This window comes from Sminthopsis crassicaudata, chromosome 1 (genome assembly GCF_048593235.1).
Source record: "Sminthopsis crassicaudata isolate SCR6 chromosome 1, ASM4859323v1, whole genome shotgun sequence".
In the NCBI taxonomy this organism is placed as follows: Eukaryota; Metazoa; Chordata; class Mammalia; order Dasyuromorphia; family Dasyuridae; genus Sminthopsis; species Sminthopsis crassicaudata.
The window spans coordinates 594,766,174-594,786,918 of record NC_133617.1 but is presented as its reverse complement, the minus strand read 5'-3'; the positions used below and the strand labels follow the sequence as shown (position 1 = coordinate 594,786,918).

The window sequence follows — 20,745 nt, the reverse complement described above, 5'->3', positions numbered from 1 at the left end:
TCTTGGTTATTATTTTAGTTTTTCTTCAATATCTATCATTTGATTTATAAATTCTTTTGTGAGTTTTCCTATAAATTCTCTCTGAGCAGGGAGCCATTTCACGTTATTCTTTGAGGTAGAAGTTTTTTTTTACTTGAGTGTCCTCCTTTGAAAATGGACCTTGGTCTTCTCTGTTCCCACAGGAAGTTTCTATGGTGAGGTTTTTTTCTTCATTGCCAATTCATTTTTTTAAATAAGAGGTTTTAGTGTAAGCACCTCTAATCATGAAGTGGGGGGATAGTACCTGAAACTTTCCTTCAGTTCTCCATTCTGACCAGGAGCCCAAATCCTGCAAGTACCCACAACCAGCAGCATCCTTGCTGTGCTGCTTCTACATTCAGTAGATGCTAGTTCTTTCTAACCCAGGGCCTTATCTCAGCAGCACAACTAGTTCTAGCAATCAGTCGAATTTCACTTAGTCTTCCTGGACTCAGACCCTAATGCCACAAACAGTCCAGGAGGTCAAAGTCTCTGTGGTTCCTGCTGAGACTCCAGCTACACTTTTAACTAGCTGAGGAGTCCCCAAGTAGTGTTTCTGTGGGGCTAATAGGAAGGTTTTTGCACCTCAGGTGGGGATTTCTTCAGATCTTGTTGGGTTGTACCAGGAGGACCCCTGTTCTACCCCAAATATTATTGATTTTTCATCAGTCTATGTTCACCTTGAAGCATATTTATGGTTGAAATTTGCCAACCTACTCTACCATTTTCCCAGAATCTTGCCCCAGGGAAAGTAACTTCTCTCAATGCTCCAGGCAACCTGCTAAAACTATAAATTGCAGAGGCATTAACCTGCATTAGTAGAGATTATTTTGAGGAAATTTAGCCCCTTAAAGACTAGATGAATTTGTCCAGGGTCATGAAATTAGTAGAATTTGAGTCCTCTTATTTTTAAATCCAGTACTCTATCCACTCACTATGCCACACTGACTCTACATCATAGGTTTTGTATGAAATCAAAATATAAAGCAAATCATTAAATAAAGAGAATATATATGTGTGCATGTATACACATATATAACTACACACACATATACATATATATAGCCCAATCTCACTTGAATCCAGAGAATCACATCAAGCCTGTATGTTCTTGGAAGAACACACTCTCCTACTCAATAAACTCCAATAATTCCCTATTACCTCCAAGATCAAATATAAAATCCTCTGTTTAGCCTTTAAAGCCCTTCACTGTCTTTCTAGCCTTCTAATGCTGCACTCCCCTCCATGCATTGTAAAACCAGTCATATTGTAATACACCTTAGAAGCATAAAAATAGTGAGGAATCGGCACTGGCAAAAGATTCCTTGATGCTTATTGATATCATGTAAGTGCTGAAGGTAAGTGAAGGAGAGTCAGGATGGAGACACTTAAGAAAGACTTCTTGGAGCAAATAAGACTTGAACTGGAATTTGAAGGACAGGTAAGATTCAAATAGAAGGTAGAAGAAAGGAATTTTATGAGAAGAACATTGTAAGTAAAGCACCAAGGTAGGAATAAACCTATTCACATACAGTTTATAATATCTTAAGCAGAATACTCCAACTCAAGCAGAAGGGGATATTTAGGGAGTACTTTTGGCTAAAGAGAGTTATATTATGGAGGACCTTGAATGATAACTAGAGTTTATATTTGATGTGGATAACCATAAGGAGCCATTGAAAGATTCTGAAAATGGAAATGTCATAATCAAAGTACTGAGATCAGCCTTGACTTGAACTGTTCTAAAATTGAACCTCCAAATGCCTTATCTCAATATGCAAGTCCCATCAACAGCTCAAACTTGTCCTCTAAAACTCAACTTTTCTTTTTTTTTTAACTTCTAGAGTCAACTTTTTTCTTACTTTTTCATTTCTGATAATGGCACCTCCTCATTTCTGAAAAAGGCATCCCCTGTCTGCCACAACTTATAGACCATCAGAAAGAAATTATTTTTGATAAATGAAATTAGGAAAAGTGGAAAAGAAATGAGAGAAAGATTTGGAAAAAGAGAAAAAAAACTTAAGAATCATTATTGTGAAAGTCATGAACAACAACAACAAAAAAGAGCCTAGACAACAGATTTCAGGAAATTATGAAACAAAGCTGCCTAAATCTCTTGGAATCAGAGGAAAAAGTAGACATAGAATCTACTGGTCACCTCTTGAAACAAATCTCAAAACAAAAACTCCAAAATCCAGAGCCATTAGATCAAAGAAAAGATACAACAACCAACCAGAAAGAAAGAATTACAGTACCAAGGAGAGAGAGAGAGAACACATATGATTTAATAGTCACAATTATAAAGGAGTAGAGAACAATATTTCAGAAGGCAAAGGATATAGGTGCACAACAAGAATAATTGACAGCAAAGGTGAGTATAATTATATGAGAGGAAAATGGGTTTTTAGTAATATAAAAGACATAATTATTTCTAACAAAAAGACCTCTCCCCTGCCATTTTAATAGAGATCTGAGTCTTCCTCATTTAGAATGTGAATTGCATGAGCTCAGAAACTGTTCCTTTCCTACTTGAATCTCCAACACTTTAAAAAGTTATAAAGTTCGTGGTACTGAAACTGGTGACTTTATACAACCCTCTCTCACTTAAATCCAATTCACTTGTAAATCATGGTACCACCTTCCTGAAGTCCTGGTCCTCTTCAAGAATAAAGAACAAACAACAACAATAATCCATGAGATCAGGCACTGCTCCTTTCATATTTGAATCTCCAACACTTCACTCAGTCCTTGATACATACTAAGTGCTTAATAATGTTTTGTCAGTTATTAATAATACGTGCTTTTTGACATTCATTGATAGATATGATAGCAAGTATAATAAATATAAATAATATTTAATATAACTATAAGGATTTGAAATGCTTAGCTTTGGTTTCATAATTACAAAAGTAGGGGAGGATTCTGAGAAGATGGCAAAACAAGTTAGCAAATTTCAAACTCTTCAGATTTCCCCCACAAATGGTATAAATTTGTACCTAGGGTGAACGCAGACTAGTGGAAAAAACAAGAAGACTTGGGGCAAAACAGGGATCCTCCAAAGAAGAAAATCCTGAGGATTAATCCAAGTGAAGTGCAAACATCTCCAGGCTAGCTTCAGAGAAACAGTAAATTGGGACCTCTGGGGCTAGCTGAGTTTAGAAGGAGTCTCAGCAGGAACTAAAGAAACTTTCACCTCTCAAGAAGACAGAGGAAACTCTGTTGATTAGGAGCACCAGGCTCAGCTGTGCTACAGAAACCAAGCGCTGGGTGAGAAGGAACCAGCACACCTGGTCAGTGCAGAGGCAGTGAGACACGGATACTGCTAGCTGTGGGCACTTGTAGGAGGTTGAAGATTTTAGTTTGGGGTTCCAGATTAGAGGGAAGAGCAGAAGTGAAGCTAGAGGCATCATCCCTCACCCATCCTATGTTTAGAGGTGTCTACACTCATACTTTTCATTTAAAAAAAAAATGAACCAGCAAAGAAGAAAGAATGCAACCATAGAACTTTACTATAGTAATAGGGAAAACTGAGGTTCATCTTCAGAAGGTTACATTAAAATAAAAAAAGCTTCTACCCCAAAGAGTAAAGTTAAATGGCTTCCTATCCAGAGAGAATTTAGCTGTGTGACCCTCAGCAAGTCACTTAACCCAAATCACATTAGCAAAAAAAAAAAAAAAAAAAAAAAAAAAGGGGGGGGGAATGAAAGGAGAAGGAAGCAAAGGAGGCAAGGTAGAAGATAAGGAAGAAATCCATGGATGGGAGGAGATCAAGTAATAATAGGGTTAAAGAACAGAATTAAAGTAGAAAAGTTGGCAGGGATAGGAAAGAAGAAATATATCCAAACACACAACAAATATCAGGAGTAGAATTTATGGGGGAAAAAAGTAGGGTTAGTAATCATTGATCTTAGACAAAGTCAAACCTAAAGATTAAATCAAGAGAGAAATCTATATGTCAGTCATACTAATATTGTTTTAGATGCATATTTACCTATGGACAAATACATATGCATATGTGTTGTCTGAGTATATATATGTAGGTTTGTAGGCATGTAGTTCTATGCATATATGTATATAGATTTATGATTATACTAAAGAAGAAAATCTCCAGTGATATAATTTCCTTTTCCTATACAGATCAGCACCTGCTAACTCTTTAGAATATTAGTGAGCTGCCTGAGGACATTGAGTTTAAATGACTTGCCCAAGGTCATACAACTACAGTATGTGTCAAAAGCAGAGATCTTTTTTGATTCCAAACTTGGCTCTCTATTCACTATATGCCCCATTGACTCCCTGTAAGTATAATACAATTATTATTTCTTTTAAGGATTTTAATATTCACTTCTAGCATGTTTTTGGATAATACCTTATATATTTCAAAGAGTTTTTAATAGCATTGCCTCATTTGAATCTTAGAACAACTCAGTGATATTAGGAAGAGTGTTACCATCCTGTGACTTTATTCATTAAATAGTGACACCCCTCATTTCTAAAATAGAGAATTGACTTAAATTCATAAGAATATAAGCTATTCCCTACCTGATAAATGGTCAAAAGTTATAAACAATTTTCAGATGAAAAGATTTAAGACATTTCTAGTCATATGAAAAAATGCTCTAAATCACTATTAAAGAAATGCAAATTAAGATAACTCTAAGGTGTTAATTCATACCTCTCAGATTGGCTAAAATGAAGGAAAGAATGATAAAGATTGGAAAGGATGTGGAAAAACTGGGATAATAATGCATTATTGGTGGAGTTGTGAAATGATCCAACCATTCTGGAGAACAATATGAAACTATGCCCAAAGAGCTAGCAAACTGTGCATACCCTTTGATGTAGCACTGTCTCTACTGGCTCTGCACCTGAAAAAAGATCATAAAAAGGGGGAAAGTACCCACATGTGCAATTAATGTTTGTATAAGCCCTTTTTGTAGTGGCAAAGAACTGGAAATTGAGTAGATGTCCTTCAGTTGGGGAATGGCTGAATAAGTTATAGTACATGAATGTAATGTAATATTATTGTTGTATATGAGATGATTAATATGCTGATCCCAGAAAAGCCTGGAAAGACTTACATGACAAGTGAGTAGAACTAAGAGACTATCATAAACAGCAACAACAAGAATATATGATGATCAATTGTGATGGACTTGACTCATTTCAACAATGAGGTGATTCAAGACAATTCCAATAGATGGAAAGAACCATTTGCATCCAAGAGGCTTTGGAGGCTGAATGTGGATCAAAGTGTAATTTCACCTTGTTGTTATCTGCTTGTTGTTGGGGGTTTTTTTCCTTGTTTTTTTTCTCCTTTTGTCTGATTTTTCTTGTGCACCATGATGACTATGGATATTTGCTTAGAAGAATTGCACAAGTTTAATCCATATCAGATTGTTTGCTATCTAGGAAAGGGGAGAAGGGAGAGAAAAAATTAGAACACAGGGTTTTACAAAAGTGAATGTTGAAAATTATCTTTGCATATACATGGAAAAATAAAATGTTATTTAAAAAAAATTTTTAAACTAGTCCTCTGCTCATTGAGATTAGCACATTAACCATTTGAAGAGTCTATCAAAGATAAAAAAAAAAAATGGACAGACCAACAGAATGGATTTTCTACCTAAATGCATATCATAGTTTGATAATAAACACTGGGGTCTTTTATTCTGGCTGCTGTTACAATTCTAATCGTAGCTCCAGTATATTTGAATTGTTTTTTTTCTTGTTTCTTGCAAATTTTTCTCTTTGACTGGGGGTTTTGAAATTTGGCAATAATGTTCCTGTGTGTTTTCCACAAAGTATCTCATCAAGGTGGTCGTCAGTGAATTTTTTTTTCTACTTTCCCCTCATGTTCTATCACTCCAGAATAATTTTCTTGGATTATTTCTTACACCATTGTGTCAAGGTTGTTTTTTTAATTAAAACTTTTTATTTTCAAAACATAAGTATTTCTACTGGGTTTATATCCCAAAGAGTTGAATGTTATGGAATATTATTGTTCTATAAGAAATGATCAGGATGATTTTAGAAAGGACTGGAGAGACTTAAATTAACTGATGCTACATGAAATTCAATTTAAAAAATGCATAGATAATTTTCAACACTCACTCTTGAAAAACCTTATGTTCCAAATTTGTTCTTCCCTTCCCTCCACCCCCTTTTCTAGATTCCAAGCAATCCAATATACGTTCTATACATATTTTCACTATTATCATACTGCACAAGAAAAATCAGATCAAAAAGGAAAAAAGAAAAAAAAATAGTAAAAAAACAAAATACAAGCAAGCAAGAACAAAAAGAAAATACTATGTTGTGATCCATACTCAGTCTTATCTGGATACAGATGGGTCTATTCATCACAAGACCATTGGAACTGGCCTCAATCATCTCGTTGAAGAGTCACATCCATCAGAATTGTTCATCATATAATCTTGCTGTTGCTGTGTACAATGATCTCTTAGTTCTGTTCACTTCATTTAAGGCATTAATTCATGTAAATCTCTCTGGGCCTCTCTGAAATAATCCTGCTGATCATTTCTTATAGAACAATAATATGCCATAACATTCATAAACCATAACTTATTCAGCCATTCTCCAACTAATGGGTATCCACTCAATTTCCAGTTTCTAGCCACCACAAAAAAGGGCTGCTACAAACATTTTTGCACATATGGGTCCTTTTATCTCTTTAGGATATAAGTCCAGCAGAAACACTGCTGGATTAAAGAGTATGAACAGTTTGGCAGGCTTTTGGGCATAGTTCCAAATTGCTCTCCAGAATGGGTTGAATCTAAGTGGGGTTTTTTTGGTCATAACTTTCAAGCAATCCAATTATTCTTATATTTTCTTTTCTTGATCTGTTCTCTAGGTATGTCATTTTTCTTATTTTTCACATTCTGTCCTACTTTTTCATTCTTTACGATTTGTTTTATTTTTTGATCTCTCATAGATTCACCGGCTTCCCCTTGCCCAATTCTAATTTTCAAAGAATTATTTTCATCTATATCTCCTTTTCTAGTTGGCTAACTTTTTTTTTTCTTTGCAATCTTCTTGTTTTTCCTGGATGTTTGTTTTAGTTTTTCCTCATTGTTTCTCATTTGATTTTAAAATTCTTTTTTGAGTTCTTCTATAAATTCTCTCTGGGCAGGGAGCCATTTCACATTACTCTTTGGGGTAGCAGTTTTTTGCTTTTGGTTTTTTTTTTTTTTTTTTAATTCCTTACTTCCATAGTATGTTTCTATGCTAGACTTCTTTCTTCTTTGCTGGTTCATTAAAAAAAAAAAAAAAAAAAAAAAAAAGAGGCATTAATGTAAACACCTCTAATCCTGGATCGGATAGTGGGAAATAGTGTCTCTGACTTTACTTCAGCTCTCTCATCTGGCCAGGAACCCTAAACCAAGAGCTTTCCACTCAATTAAGTGCCTGTAGTTAGCAGGTCTCTGTCCCACTGCCTCTGCATTCACCAATAAGCATTATTAATCAGCTGACCCTGGTATTCTTAATCAGCAAGGTTCCCTCTGTCTTCCCAGACTCAGACCCCAACTGCACGAACAATCCAGGAAGTGAAAAATTTTATAGTTTCTGCTGAGGCCCCAGCCATACCTAGGTAGTCCCAGGATTTCCCTCCTTGATGTTTCTAAGGAGCTACCCTGGAGGTGTTTGCCCTTCATTTGGGTTAATCTTGGACCCCAGGTCTTTCTTTGGATCTTCTTGGGTTATATCAGGAGGGTTATATCAAACTGCCCCAAGTCTTCTTGATTTTTCACTAGTCTATGTTAGCCCCAAGATGCAAATTTGTTCTATTTGTGGAAGAAATCCATAGAGCTTGAAATTTACCAACCACTTCCCATCTTCCCAGAATTCCTCCCACCCAATTTTCTTGAATGATAATAGAGTTCATTTAATAAGCTCTGAAAAATTCTGGGACTTATACAATCAGCATAGTACATTCCAGAAAGAGAATTACATTGGAGTATATGTTAAAAACCTGGCATGTCTTATCAATATCTATACAGAATTTTTCTTCTGTATAATTTTTTCAACAGATATTAGCATATAGATATCTTCATAATGATCTTCAAATGCTCATGAGAAAACCAAATATACATATTAAAACTTTACCAACCTTTGTATTTTTCTCTCCAAAGAAAACCTATGAACCATCCTCTATTTAATTCTTTCAATGTTTACTCTTTGGTCATTGAATAAAAATCTGAAGTACAGAGCATCAAAAAATTAAGTTAATATTAATGCATGTCCTAAAAATAATGTGAATATTAGCATCTCAGCCAAATGGCCAGCCTTCTAATGATAACCCTTTCTATCCTTAGCTAGATGGTCTTTAAAAAGGAAATATATCTAGGACCATATTCAATGCCTTTCCAGAATGTCAGAAATTTCTTGCATTCTACTAGAAAAGCCTTCAAGAACCTTGAGTTATTATTCTATTATGATGAGGCATTAAACTGGGGCCTTCTGATTCTGATATATAATTTAAAAGTTTATGCAATATGTCTACAAGGATATGTGTCATATTTTTAATGGGATAAGTAGATGCAGATACTTTATAATGCTATATTTTTCAGATGGTACATGGATGAGGTTAAAACTTTTTAATTATATATCACAAAAGCTCCAAAGAACATGTCAACCTTAATGAATGGTACAGAAACCTTTAGGGAGGCAATTATAATAATAAGTTTGCATTTATGCAGAGCTTTATACACATTATCTCATTTGATCCTCAAAACATGCCAGTGAAGTAGGGGGTAAAAGTATCATTATCCCCATTTTACAAATGAGAAAAAACTGAGGCTTAAAGAAGTTAAATGATAAACTCAAAGTCACACTGAAGATAAACAGCAGAGCTAAATTCTAACCTAAGTTAAGTGCACTTATCATGATGTTTCAGTAATAATATTTGTCAACAACTGAGTTTCATATATATATATATATATATACATATATATAATATTTCTGAGTTAGGCTAACAAATCCTATTCTAATTGAAAATAACATCAATGAATGATTTGCAGGATTTCATGAATTATTTTTCCTTTGAGATTATAAGGAAAAGTGATTATACCCTGACTGGATCAAACACTACTATGGAAATAAAATCTTAGAAATGCTCCAACCATTTATTTGTTTGAATGTTCAAACAAACATTATCAATGTTAAAGCAATTTATTTTTGTACATTACCTACTATCCATTACAACTTAAATGAAATTGACAATCTTAACAGAAAATTTTAAAAGTAGAAGCTATTTTGTATGTTGTCTAAATAATAGATATTATATTAGATAGGTACCTTAGTTCATTAAATAATTTTTAAAATATTATCTATATTTTAATTTTAATCCAACATCTCCTATTATTTTCCAGTAATCATTTAGCAAAAAATTATCAATTCACTCCCTAACAGATATAATCAAAAAATATGAACAAACAGTTCCTTAAAAGGAAAAAAGAACATACTATTAACAACTCTACAAAAGAAAGCTCCAAATCACTTATAAGAAAACTAAGTACAATACACAGTACAATAGCAAAAATAACAAAAGTAAAGAAAGTCGATGTTAGAAGGGTTGAGGTTGTTTTTTTTTTTTTTTAAACATGTTAATTTCCTTTGGCAAAACTGAGAATTAATCCTGCCATTTTGGAAAAACAATTTAGAATTATGAAAAGAAGATTAGTAAAATTTCTATACCCTCTGACCCAGAGATTCCATGAGTCATGTACTCATTTCTTGAGATCCCTGATACAATGTACATATATATAGTATTTATAACTACATTTTTTATAGTAGCAAAGAACTGGAAACAAAATAAGTATCCATTGACTGAGAGGGAAATGGCTGCACAAATTGTGGTATATGAAATGAATGGAATATTACTGTGATATAAGAAACAATGAAAATAATGAGTGGAAAAGAATCATGGGAAAATTATGAACTATATGAACTTACACAACATGAAGTAAGATAAACTAGAAAAAAACAAGACAGATAGACTACAATGAAAATGGAAAGAATGAGAACCATTGAGCCTGAAGGCAGTGAGATTATAATTTAAGGTTGACTTCAAATAAAAGGTTAGAGAAGGCACCTCCCTCCTCTCTTTGTAAAGGTGGGGAGCTGCTGGTGTGGAACACTACACATGTCAGAGTTTTTCAATGTTTGGAAGTATTGTTTTGGCAATGTTATGCTATTTTTATTTTTACAAGAGATCGTTCTATGAGAAGGATGGAAGAGGGATACATTGAAAAATGTAAATGATGTAAGAAAACAGATAAAAATGTATTTTAAATATATATTTTTTAATGTGTCAAGCTTAAAATTAGTACCCACCACACCTCTGATTTTACTGATTTGGAGAACTTTTTATACATGTGGGAAGTTTTTGGGGTAGACATTCCCTCTACTAAGGCATATCAGCAAGCAATATAGAATTTATAGTATCAGGGTTGCCTGAGTCTTGAAAAGTTAAGAAATTTGCCCAACATATGTTTTTTTTTTTTTTTCCAACATATGTTTAAAGTAGTACTTAGGTTTTTCTGACTTTGAAGGTCAGGTTATTTATCTACAAAGCCAGGTTGTCTCCAATCATTTAAAAAGTCAGGTCTATCTGTGATTACATAGCATGGAGGGAAAATAAACAGTAGACACAACTGTGGATGAGAATAGGATGAATCTTCTATAAAATGGAAGTGCCTAGCAGAGTGGATAAAAAACCAGAATTTAATAATATGTTGTTTACAAGAAACACATTTATGAAGAGAGCCATCTGCACATAGAGAGAGGACTGTGGGGACTGAGTATAGATCACACCACAGTATTTTCACTCGTTTTTGTTGTTTGCATTTTGTTTTCTTTCTCATTTTTTTCCTTTTTTGATCTGATTTTTCTTGTGCTGTGCAGCATGATAGTTGTGGAAATATATACAGAACGATTGCACATGTTTAACATATATTAGATTACCTGCAGTCTAGGGGAGTGAGGGGGAAGGAAGGGAAAAAAATTGGAACATAAAGTTTTGCAGGAATAAATATTGAAAATTATCTTTGCATATGCTTTGAAAATAAAAAAAAGTTTTAATAATAACAAAAAACCAAGAAACATATTTAAAGCAGAGAGACACACACACAATAAAAGTAAGGGGCTGAAGCAGAATCTTTCATGTTTTAGCTCAAGTGAAAAAAAAGTAGCAATCCTGATCTCAGACAAAACAAAAACAAAAATAGACCTAATTAGAGCGGTAAAGAAGGAAACTACATCTTGCTAAAAGGTACCATGGATAATGAAGTAATATTAATACTAAAATAACCTATTTATCAGATCTATGGAGAAGGAAAAAATTCATGACCAAACAAGAGATAGAGAGAATTACACATTTTTTTTTTAAATAGACAATTTTAATTATTTAAATAAAAAAAAAAAAAACCTTTTGTACAAGCAACTGGGATAAGAAGGAAAGCAGAAAACTAGGAAATAATTTTTTAGCAAGTGTCTCTGATAAAGGCCTCATTTCTTGAATATATAAAGAACTGAGTTAAATTTATAAGAATACAAATCCTTCAATAGGTAAATGGTCAAAGGATATGAACAGAAAGTTTTCAGATAAAGGAATCAAAGTTATCTACAGGTATATGAAGTAGTATTCTAAGACACTTTTGATTAAAGAAATTAAAATAAAACAATTCTTGAGGTACCACCTTACACATATCAGATTGGCTAATATGACCAAAAAAAAAAAAAAGAAATGTTGTAGAGGATGTGAGGAAATTGTAACACTAATGGAGCTGTGAACTGATTTAACCATTCTGGAGACAATTTGGAGCTATGCTCAAAAGGCAACCAAATTGTATGTACCTTTTAATTCAGTAATATCACTATTAGGTCTGTATCCCAAAGAGATCATAAGAAAGGGAAATGAATCTACATGTACAAAAATATTTATAGCAGCTCTTTTCATGCTGGCAAAATATTGAAAATTGAGGGAGTACCCATTAAGTCTGGGAATGGTTGAACAAACTATTTATGAATGTAATGAAATACAATTATACAATAGGAAATGATGAACAAGCAGATTTCAGAAAAATCTGGAAAGACTTGTATGAACTGATGCAAAGTGAAATAAGCAGAACTGGGAAAACATTGTATATAGTATCAGCAACATTGTGTGATGATTAACTGAGAAGCTCTTCTTAGCAATACAATGATCTGAGACAAGTAGAAAGTACTCCTGAAGTAAAATGCTCTCCATTTCCAGATAAAGAACTGATGGATTCTGAATGAAGACTAAAGCATACTTTTTTTTACTTTATTCTATTTTGTAGCTGTCTGCCACTTTTTGATCAGTTTTTGTTTCACTTCTGTGACTAATATGGAAATATTTCACATGTGTAAGTTATGTCAAATTGTCTATCATCTTAAAAAAAAAAGTGAGGTAAGGGAGGGACATATAAGTAGGAAAAACACTATATAAAAATATAGCTGCTGGTTTTAACTATTTTTGCATCTGTAAGAGGAAAAGTTATAACTATTCCTTACTGGTTTCTAAGTGGAACTAAAATAGAGTGTTGAAATTAATAGCTGAAGTCAATTTTCCATGTAAAATGATTTCGAGATGAATTCAATTGGATTAATGTTATCTCAGTGGCAATGTTTTATATTTCAAATTTTAAATTTACAACATTGTTTTATCCTATTATAATGCTTAGTTTTTTGCTTTGTGAAATTTGAAAAATGTTGCATAGGAATATTATGGATTTGGGGGAAAATTTTTAAAGAAAATAACTTTTCCCCTCATCAGAAAAGCTAATTTGTTTCTCTTCTAGTTTACTTATATCACCTTTTATACCTAAATTTTTTTTTTATATCACATTTTATAGCTAAACCATGTATGTATTTGAAACTTGTCTTGGTATATGGAATGAGATGTTGGTCTATATTTAGTTTTTGCTGTATGGCTTTCCAGTTTTTCCCAAAAGTTTTTGTTAAAGGGACTTCTTGTTATGGGCCAGAACTTGAAACAAGGTACTGAGTGGAATTGAGGAGACAGTGGTTAAATCTAGTTTAGCATTGATTTAATCCTACAACAGATAATGATTTCTAAGTGATATAATGATTGGTGTATACTCAGTCTGGAGCACATAAGGAAGAGCTGTCAGGGACAGGAAGGAGAAGCCCACTAGAAGCTCTCGGAGGAGGAGACAGATTCATTCCATCTTCCACCTTTGTGGTGGCTAGAGGCTGAAGCACAAACCTTTGGATTCAAAGGGCAGAAAAGGAAGCAGGAGCTCAAGCTCTTGGAATCAAGGAGAGAGATAGGCCTCTTAAAAAACTAGTCCAGTCCCAAGTGAAGGAGATAGGACTTTGAAGGAGACAATAAAGGATTTGTGGGGATTACTGAACTGAAAGGAAGGCTTCCTCCAGAGTTCCCAAAAAAACTTACAACAGAGAATATTACATTTTAGAGAGAACATTACACTTCTTACCCCAGAAACTAGGGTCCTAGGGCCATTGAACACTATGCTACTGTATGTTTGCTTCTGTATATTGTGTGTACCTTTTCTATTCCACTGATCAACTTCTCTCCTTTAAGCGGTACCAAATTGTTTTATTATGGCATTTAGTTTGAGATTGAGATCTGGGCCTATCATCTTCCTACTTTCCCACTTCCCTTAGTGTTCTTGACTTTTTATTTTCCAAAGGAAATTTGTTATGCTTTCTAGTTCTATAAAATGATCTATTAATTTGGCTGGTATGGATCAAATAAGTAAATTAATTTAATTATATTGCTATGACCTACCCATGAGCAATATGGGTTTCTGCAAGTCCCCCCAAAATTCACAGGTGTAGCCTTCTCCCTCTCCCCCATATTACATCCAATATTTGAAACAATTAAAAAAAAATCTGTAATGGAAGTTAAGAGTATGGGCAGTAAGACTCCTGTCAGCTTCCTAGCTTTCTGTTCTAAGGGTAGGGAAGAAAATATCCCACCCTGGAAGTTTAAAAGGCCTGGGAATGTGAGAGTTAGAATCCAAGCCTTCACAGCTGGAAGCTAGATACAGAAAGGAGCAGTTTTGGAGGAGACCTTCTGAATCCAAGCTTGGTGTAGAAATCCTTTCGATTTATTTAGCAGAAATGTCACGCACAGTGGGGGTAGAGACGACCGAGTGTGTTACCCATTATAACGTTTTTGGTAAAAATCAATGGCTCATAGATTTAAAACTGGGACATAACTTAGGGGCCACCGAGTTCAACTCATTTTTACAGTAGAAGACACGGAGGTTAAAAGAAGGCATGTGACTCGGCCAGGGCCACAGCACTACCCTCCCATTCCAATTTGAATTCAGGTCTTCTTGACGTCACGCTTCTCTCCCCACGCGGGCCACCACTTCCCAAGGACTCCAGCATCATCAGTAGTTGACGCTGCTCCCTCGGTCCCCTTAGTCCAGTGACATGGGTAAAACCTCAGGCTGTGTCATCATTCCCTCGCCGCTGTTTTCTTTGGGGAGGAGCGTCGGCGCCAGTCAGCTCCGCGGGATGAGAGTCATTTTGCTCATTGCATTTACCGAACAAGTAGGGAGAGATTTCCCTGCGGTTTCTTTCCTTTGCAGGCAGGTTTCAAGGTGGGAAGGCAGACCCGTGGTTCTTCATTCCAATTCCAGCTAAGAACAGCAAGATGTTTGATTAGGCACGACGTGGGGGCGCCCCGCGGGAGGGCTCTTGGGCCGGCCTGGTACTAGTGGAGAAGCAGAGCGTCATTCTGAGAGGGCAAACGCTCTAGTGCCACGCTCACGTCCCCAGATCCCGAAGTCAACCCTCGCCAAACGGGTGGGGGCCCTACGTAGTCTCTGCAGCGGCCTCGGCCGCACGGCTCGTAGCTGTAGCAGCATCAACTAACAAGCAAGACGGCCAACCAGAGAGCTCCGAAACCCTGGCTCCAGGGCTCTCCACTAGTTTTCCAGACCACGCCTGCCAACCAAAGTCGCGCGCGCGAGAGAGACCCTCCCTACCGCGGCGCACGCGCCTCCCTCTTCCCCCTCAGCCCGCCAGCCAGTCTCCTCAACTCCGCGGGGCGCTATGACGCTAAGCTCCGCGGAGTTGGGCGGGGCAAGACGAGTGCGTGAGGGGGAGGAGGGAAGAGAAGGAGATGGAAGATCCCTTCCGCGCAGGCGCGTTGCTAGTGGCCTTGCCCGCGTCGGCTTTATCCCAGACGAGGCTGGTAGCTCAGGCCCTCCCTCTCCCCTCCCCTCCCCGCCGCGGCCCCGGCCCCGGCTCCGGCCCCGCTCCACCTCGGCCTCCTGCCGCAGCTGCAGCCCCGGTGGGTGTAGCTCGGCTCCGCCTCCTTCGCTCTCCCTCCACGCTCCCGCCGCCTCCACTCCAGGCGATAACCGTCCCGGCGTCCCCCACCCTCCGTCTTCCTTACCTCCTTCTCCGCCCCCTCCCCTCCCGCGCCCCTTCCTCCCCCGCCCCTGCCCAGCCTTGCACCCGCAGCCGCCGCCGCCTAGTCCTCAGCCTCTTCTCCCGATGAGGTGATGGCAGCGGCCAACTTCGGCAAGATCCAGATCGGGATATACGTGGAAATAAAGCGCAGCGATGGTGAGCGCGGGGCCTGGCTCCCGAGGGGAAGAGCAGAGAGCCGGGAGGGCCCACCGGCCGACAGCCGCGGCTTCATTGATTCTTCGGGTTCGGCCTGGGGTGGGAGGGGGAGTGCAGAGAGGCTGTAGAAGCTTTTGTGTGTTCGTGGGCAGCGGGGCTCGTGGGCACGACTATGTGCTTGTGAATATGTGTGTACGTGCGCGCGCGCGCGTGTCTTGAGCTGGGTCGAGGGGTCGGCGCTACTGCAGTGCTAGGGGCGGGGAGGCTGGCCTGGCTTTTGGGGGAGGGGGCGTGCGGGAGAGGAGACATCGGGAAGTGAAGGGGGGGGGCGCTCTTCTAAGCGTGACGGACTTTGCGCCCAGGTTGGGAGAGGTGGGGTCATCAGGAAGTGCGGGGAAAAGAGAAAGAGGGACTGAGACAGATGCAGATGGGGTGGGGTCCGGGCGGGAGGAAACGGCTTGATTTACCCACAATTAACCCCTCCTTTGGACTCCAAGCCTTTGGATGCTTGCTGCTCCTTGGGGGTGACCCAGGATGTCAAACGCGAGACCCATTTTCCCTTGTAGCACTTCCCTGCCATCCTTATCTCTGTGGCGCTGGGGGAGGGGGGTGACTTGAGTATTTGGAGCGGTAGTTTCTAGCTTTGCTGTTGGAGTTAGTTTATTTTTAAAGGCGAGTCCAATAGATACTCTCTGATTCCCAGGCCTTCCTGGCTCTCTGGCTTTTTCCCGGGCGCGCTTTTACCCCCTTGGCTAGCCTTTTCTTGCTGGAGGATGTGGAGAATTTTTCTTGTCCACTCATTGGGGAGAGAGAGACTAGGGTGGAGGAGTCAGAGATGTGTTCTTCAAAGGTGAGACCTCTGGAGCAGGTTACGGGAAACGGAATAATTACTAAAATATGAAATATGGGAGGGTGATGCTAGGTGGGACTATGCTAATGATTTTAATCCCCTAAAAGTATCAAGGGAGACAATTAAGGGAAATTGTCGTTATTACCTAATTTATTAGGTATTTCTGTTTTTCTTTAGTTTTGTGGGGAGATGATGAAGATAGGGGAGGATGGGACCTCATTAAGACTCCAGTTCCAGGTTACTATGGTATACGGACTCCTTTCTTTTCACCGACGGGATTATGATATACATACATACATACATACATACATACATACATACGTAATGCAAGAGCCTTTAAGTCTTTCTCTTTTTCCTCTAAGGCATAGTTTTTGTGTGTATATTTTGCTCAACCCTCCATAGTTATTGTTGAGGGGGGGGGTGTTTCCCATTATTTCTGAAGTCAATTTATCTTAGCAACTGAAAGCTTTGTCATCCTGTGTGTGAAAAGCAAAAGCCTACCACTAAGAGCTTTAGGCGCTTTTAACTGCTACCGGAGGAAGGGATGCATATATTGCTTGAGGCCAGGGCAGTATTTATATACTTTTTCCAGAGCAATGTCATTTATTGCTTCTTTGAGATTAAATTTATTTTTAGGAAGGAAAAATTAAGATTTTAAAAATTAAAGACATTTTTTGGTACACTAAACTAAAATAATCATCTAACTTTTATTTACACCTTATTTTCCTTGAATGATTTGAGTAAAAATTTTTTGATGTGTTAAAATGAATTATGGAGGTTCTTGAGTGAATTTCTTTGCATGGTTTCTGTGTAGTGACATTTGAGGTGTGTTTGTGCAATTTTCCTGGATTTATTTGAGGAGACACTTTTTTTCTATTTAAATTAGATCAAAATGACAATAAACCTATAAATCATTACTGTCCTTCATGCTCCTGTTTGTAACTGATCTATTGTGCAAGATAATCTCCTTCCTGAACCTTCAGTCTTCACCCATCACCATTCAAGACAGAACTCAAAATCTTTTCCATGAAGTTTGGCCAGATTACTCTTGCCAAAACTATCTCTCCCTTTTCTCAACTATGAGTCTTAGTACTACTTGTAATGAATTTGTGGTACATTATACTTGCCCTTTTTAATAATTGTGTTCTTAGATCAGTTTTAGACTAGATTATATATAGCACCTTGAGGAAAAGTAAACTGAAGACATACATACATATATTAGACTTTGTTAACCCAAAAAATGGAGCCCCTTAACATCCTGATGCAAACATTTGGTGAACGAATGAATCCCTCATTCTTGGGATTTTTGAGTCTTATGATTTAGCTTTGCATCCTTAGAACCAGATTGAAGAGAATCCTAACTGAACTCCCCAGGATATTCCAAGATAGATATGACTGGCTGTTTTAAAGTTTAAATGTAATTCCACTTGTAGTAGACTGTAAATCTGAGTTCAAGAATCAGGCCCAGAACTGAACTTGATCTAGGGTTGGTAGATAGAGAAGTATTACTAATTGCTACCCCTTAGCAAACTTTTCTTCCCAGTCACTTTAAAGGTTGTTGTTTGGGCAGCTAGGAGATAAAGTGCATAAAGTGTTGGGTCTGGAGTTAAGGAGATTCTTCTTCATAAATTTAAATCTTATGTCAAATATATTTAATATCAGTGTGATCCTGAGCAAGTCACTTATTTTCCTTAGTTTCCTCATCTGTAAAATTTGAAGGTAGCTATTGTGTCCACAATATATCTTCTCTCCTCCAGAATCTCGAGTTCCTTTTAATCCAGTCTCAACTAGTATAGTCTTAAGGTTCCTCAATTTATTCATTGCCTTGCTTTGGACACTACCTTGTCCTTCCAAAAATTTGGTTCCTGGAATGAAACACAGAACTACAGATGTGGTCCACTCAGGGCAGAGTCAAATGGGTCTCTTACCTTTCTAATTGTGATTATTCTTCCTCTTCTGGAAGACTTGATTGTAGAAGGAATGACAAAGTATAATAACGTCTTTGCCAAGAAGAGCCCAATGGGATCACAGAGGGTTGGACATGACTGAAAAATGATGTAACAACAAAAAATTCTTCTTTGTAGATAGCAATAGCTTTTTTGGGGGGCTGCCATATAATATTTTTCCCCTTAATCTTGCAGTTTAACAAAACCTCTCTTTTTTTAGGTGTAGGTCTAGTCACATATTCCTCAACTTATATTTGCAAAATCCAAATGTGAACCGAACACATATATTGATATGCTTCTGTGTTTCTTAAAGTAAAACTATACATTTGTTTAAACTTGTGTTTATATGTAAAAAGCTTCATTATTCAGAGTTATTGATTCCTTAGCCCTTGGTTTTTATGGGAACCTGAAGAAAAGTAGAATTTTATTAAAGGAATATCCAGGACCTTTGTGGAAGTAAGATTTTTATTGTGGGGCTGCGGATAACAATGTTGGCTTCCACTAGTTGCAGAAAACTCTTGTCTCTTGCAGCATGGGCACGAGTCATTTTTTAAATTTCTCTCAGCAAAGCAACCAGACTTGTATTGTAAAGGCCTGAACTTAAATTATTTAACTCATTCCTAAGCTAGGAAGAAGAGAGTGCCTCTGGGCTTTATATGGCTTGTGGTAGAAAGGAGGGACTTAGAAGAATGAATGGTTAAGTTGAGTTATCTCAAATGAAAAAAGAAACAAATGCTTAAATCTACTCAGAATGTCATGTGATGAAATATTATGACTCTTTATCTTGTTCCTTATACTTCCACATATATAGAATGGGTAGTGCTGGAATGGACTCTAGAGGTCATCTAGCCAAATCTTCTCATCTTACAGATGAAGAAACTAAGACCTGGAGAGGTTAAGTGACTTACTCCAAATCACACAGGTATTTCAAGTCCAAGTGCTTTGCCTCCAAGTCCTGTGCTTTTTTTGCACTGTATTACTGATAGAGCATTGCTACTAGAAGGTCACAAAGGGAGCATTACTGTTTTCTACATTAAAGGGAAAAGTTGTAACATCTGTGTTAAGTATAGGTGAAAATAATGCTTTTGACTATTACCAGGAATTCCAGTAGCAATTGAAAATCCCAAAGGAGCCATAGGTTATTAACTTTAATGCCATGGGTGGAGATACTTCTTTGATTAGAAAGGTTAAAAATTGCTTATGCCCAGCTGGCTGTTCCTCTCATGTCAATAATACATATATATATTATGTATCTTTTTATATAGATCAAACTAGATGGACTTTAGAAGAATAGAGATAGTATTTCAGGTTATATGAAATAGTTATTTGTTACATTTTCAGATATCAAAATTATCTGGGAGAGCACCTATTGAGAGTAGAAAAGAAGAAAGGGAATAGCTTTATAATAGTGGATTAAATTCTTTTTGTACTATTTCTAATTGTTACTGTCCAAAAAAAAAAAAAAAAAAAAAAAGGCCTTTTATTTGTATTAGTGTTAGTGGATTAAATTTTTGGTACAATTTTTATTTGTTACCCAAAAAAAAACCTTTTATCTGAATGGTGCTTTGTCAGTTTTCAAAGTGTTTTTTATATAATAGCTCTTTTGATCCCCACAATAGCCCTTTGAGGTATTGGACTTATCTGTAGTTATTGAATCTCTACTTAGAATGTAAGGTCCTTGAGGTTAGGGAAATTTTTTTTTCCCCTTTGCTTCCTAGCACAATGCCTTGCACAAAGTAGCCACGAAATAAGTGTCTTCAGTTGAATGTAGGCAATTGTAAATATTAATCCATTTTACAGATGATAAAGTTGAAGAACTGATAGGTTAAACTTGTCCTAAATCATAAGACTAGTAAGTTTTTGCCGATACTTTGATTCCTTTGAGAACTATGTGATTTTGTGTTCTCTCTAAAATGTAATGTTCTCTGTTGAGGTTTTCTTGGGGTCTCTGGAGGCAGTCTTTGTTTTAGTTCAGTCATCACCACAAGCGCAGCCTAGGTGTTAAAGTCCAAATCCTTTATTATCTCTTTCAAAGTCTTATCTCCTTTCCTGGGGCCTGGTTAAGCTTTCTTTTCTTTTTTTTTTTTTTTTTAATTATATATATATATATATATATATATATTTTATATAATATTATCCCTTGTATTCATTTTTCCAAATTACCCCCCCTCCGTCTATTCCCTCACCCCGACGACAGGCAATACCATACATTTTACATGTGTTACAATATAGTCTAGGTACAATACATGTGTGCGAATATCATTTTCTTGTTGCACAATAAACATTAGAATCCGAAGGTACATGCAACCTGGGCAG

General features: G+C 36.9%; 1 protein-coding gene across 4 annotated transcripts in view; it reads left to right on the top strand.

The window, feature by feature from the left end:
* The first annotated feature begins 15,225 nt into the window (after positions 1–15,225).
* The window catches only part of KIF2A (kinesin family member 2A), an 89,780-nt gene continuing 84,260 nt past the window's right edge, over positions 15,226–20,745 (top strand). For 3 of the 4 annotated variants that reach the window (XM_074282422.1, XM_074282420.1, XM_074282419.1), the window contains exon 1: positions 15,230–15,633. In XM_074282422.1, the coding sequence (XP_074138523.1) occupies positions 15,570–15,633 (64 nt within the window). In that variant the 5' untranslated portion in view covers positions 15,230–15,569. Of the gene's footprint in view, positions 15,634–20,745 lie in introns of all 4 variants that reach the window. The other variant, XM_074282421.1, reaches the window with a different exon arrangement.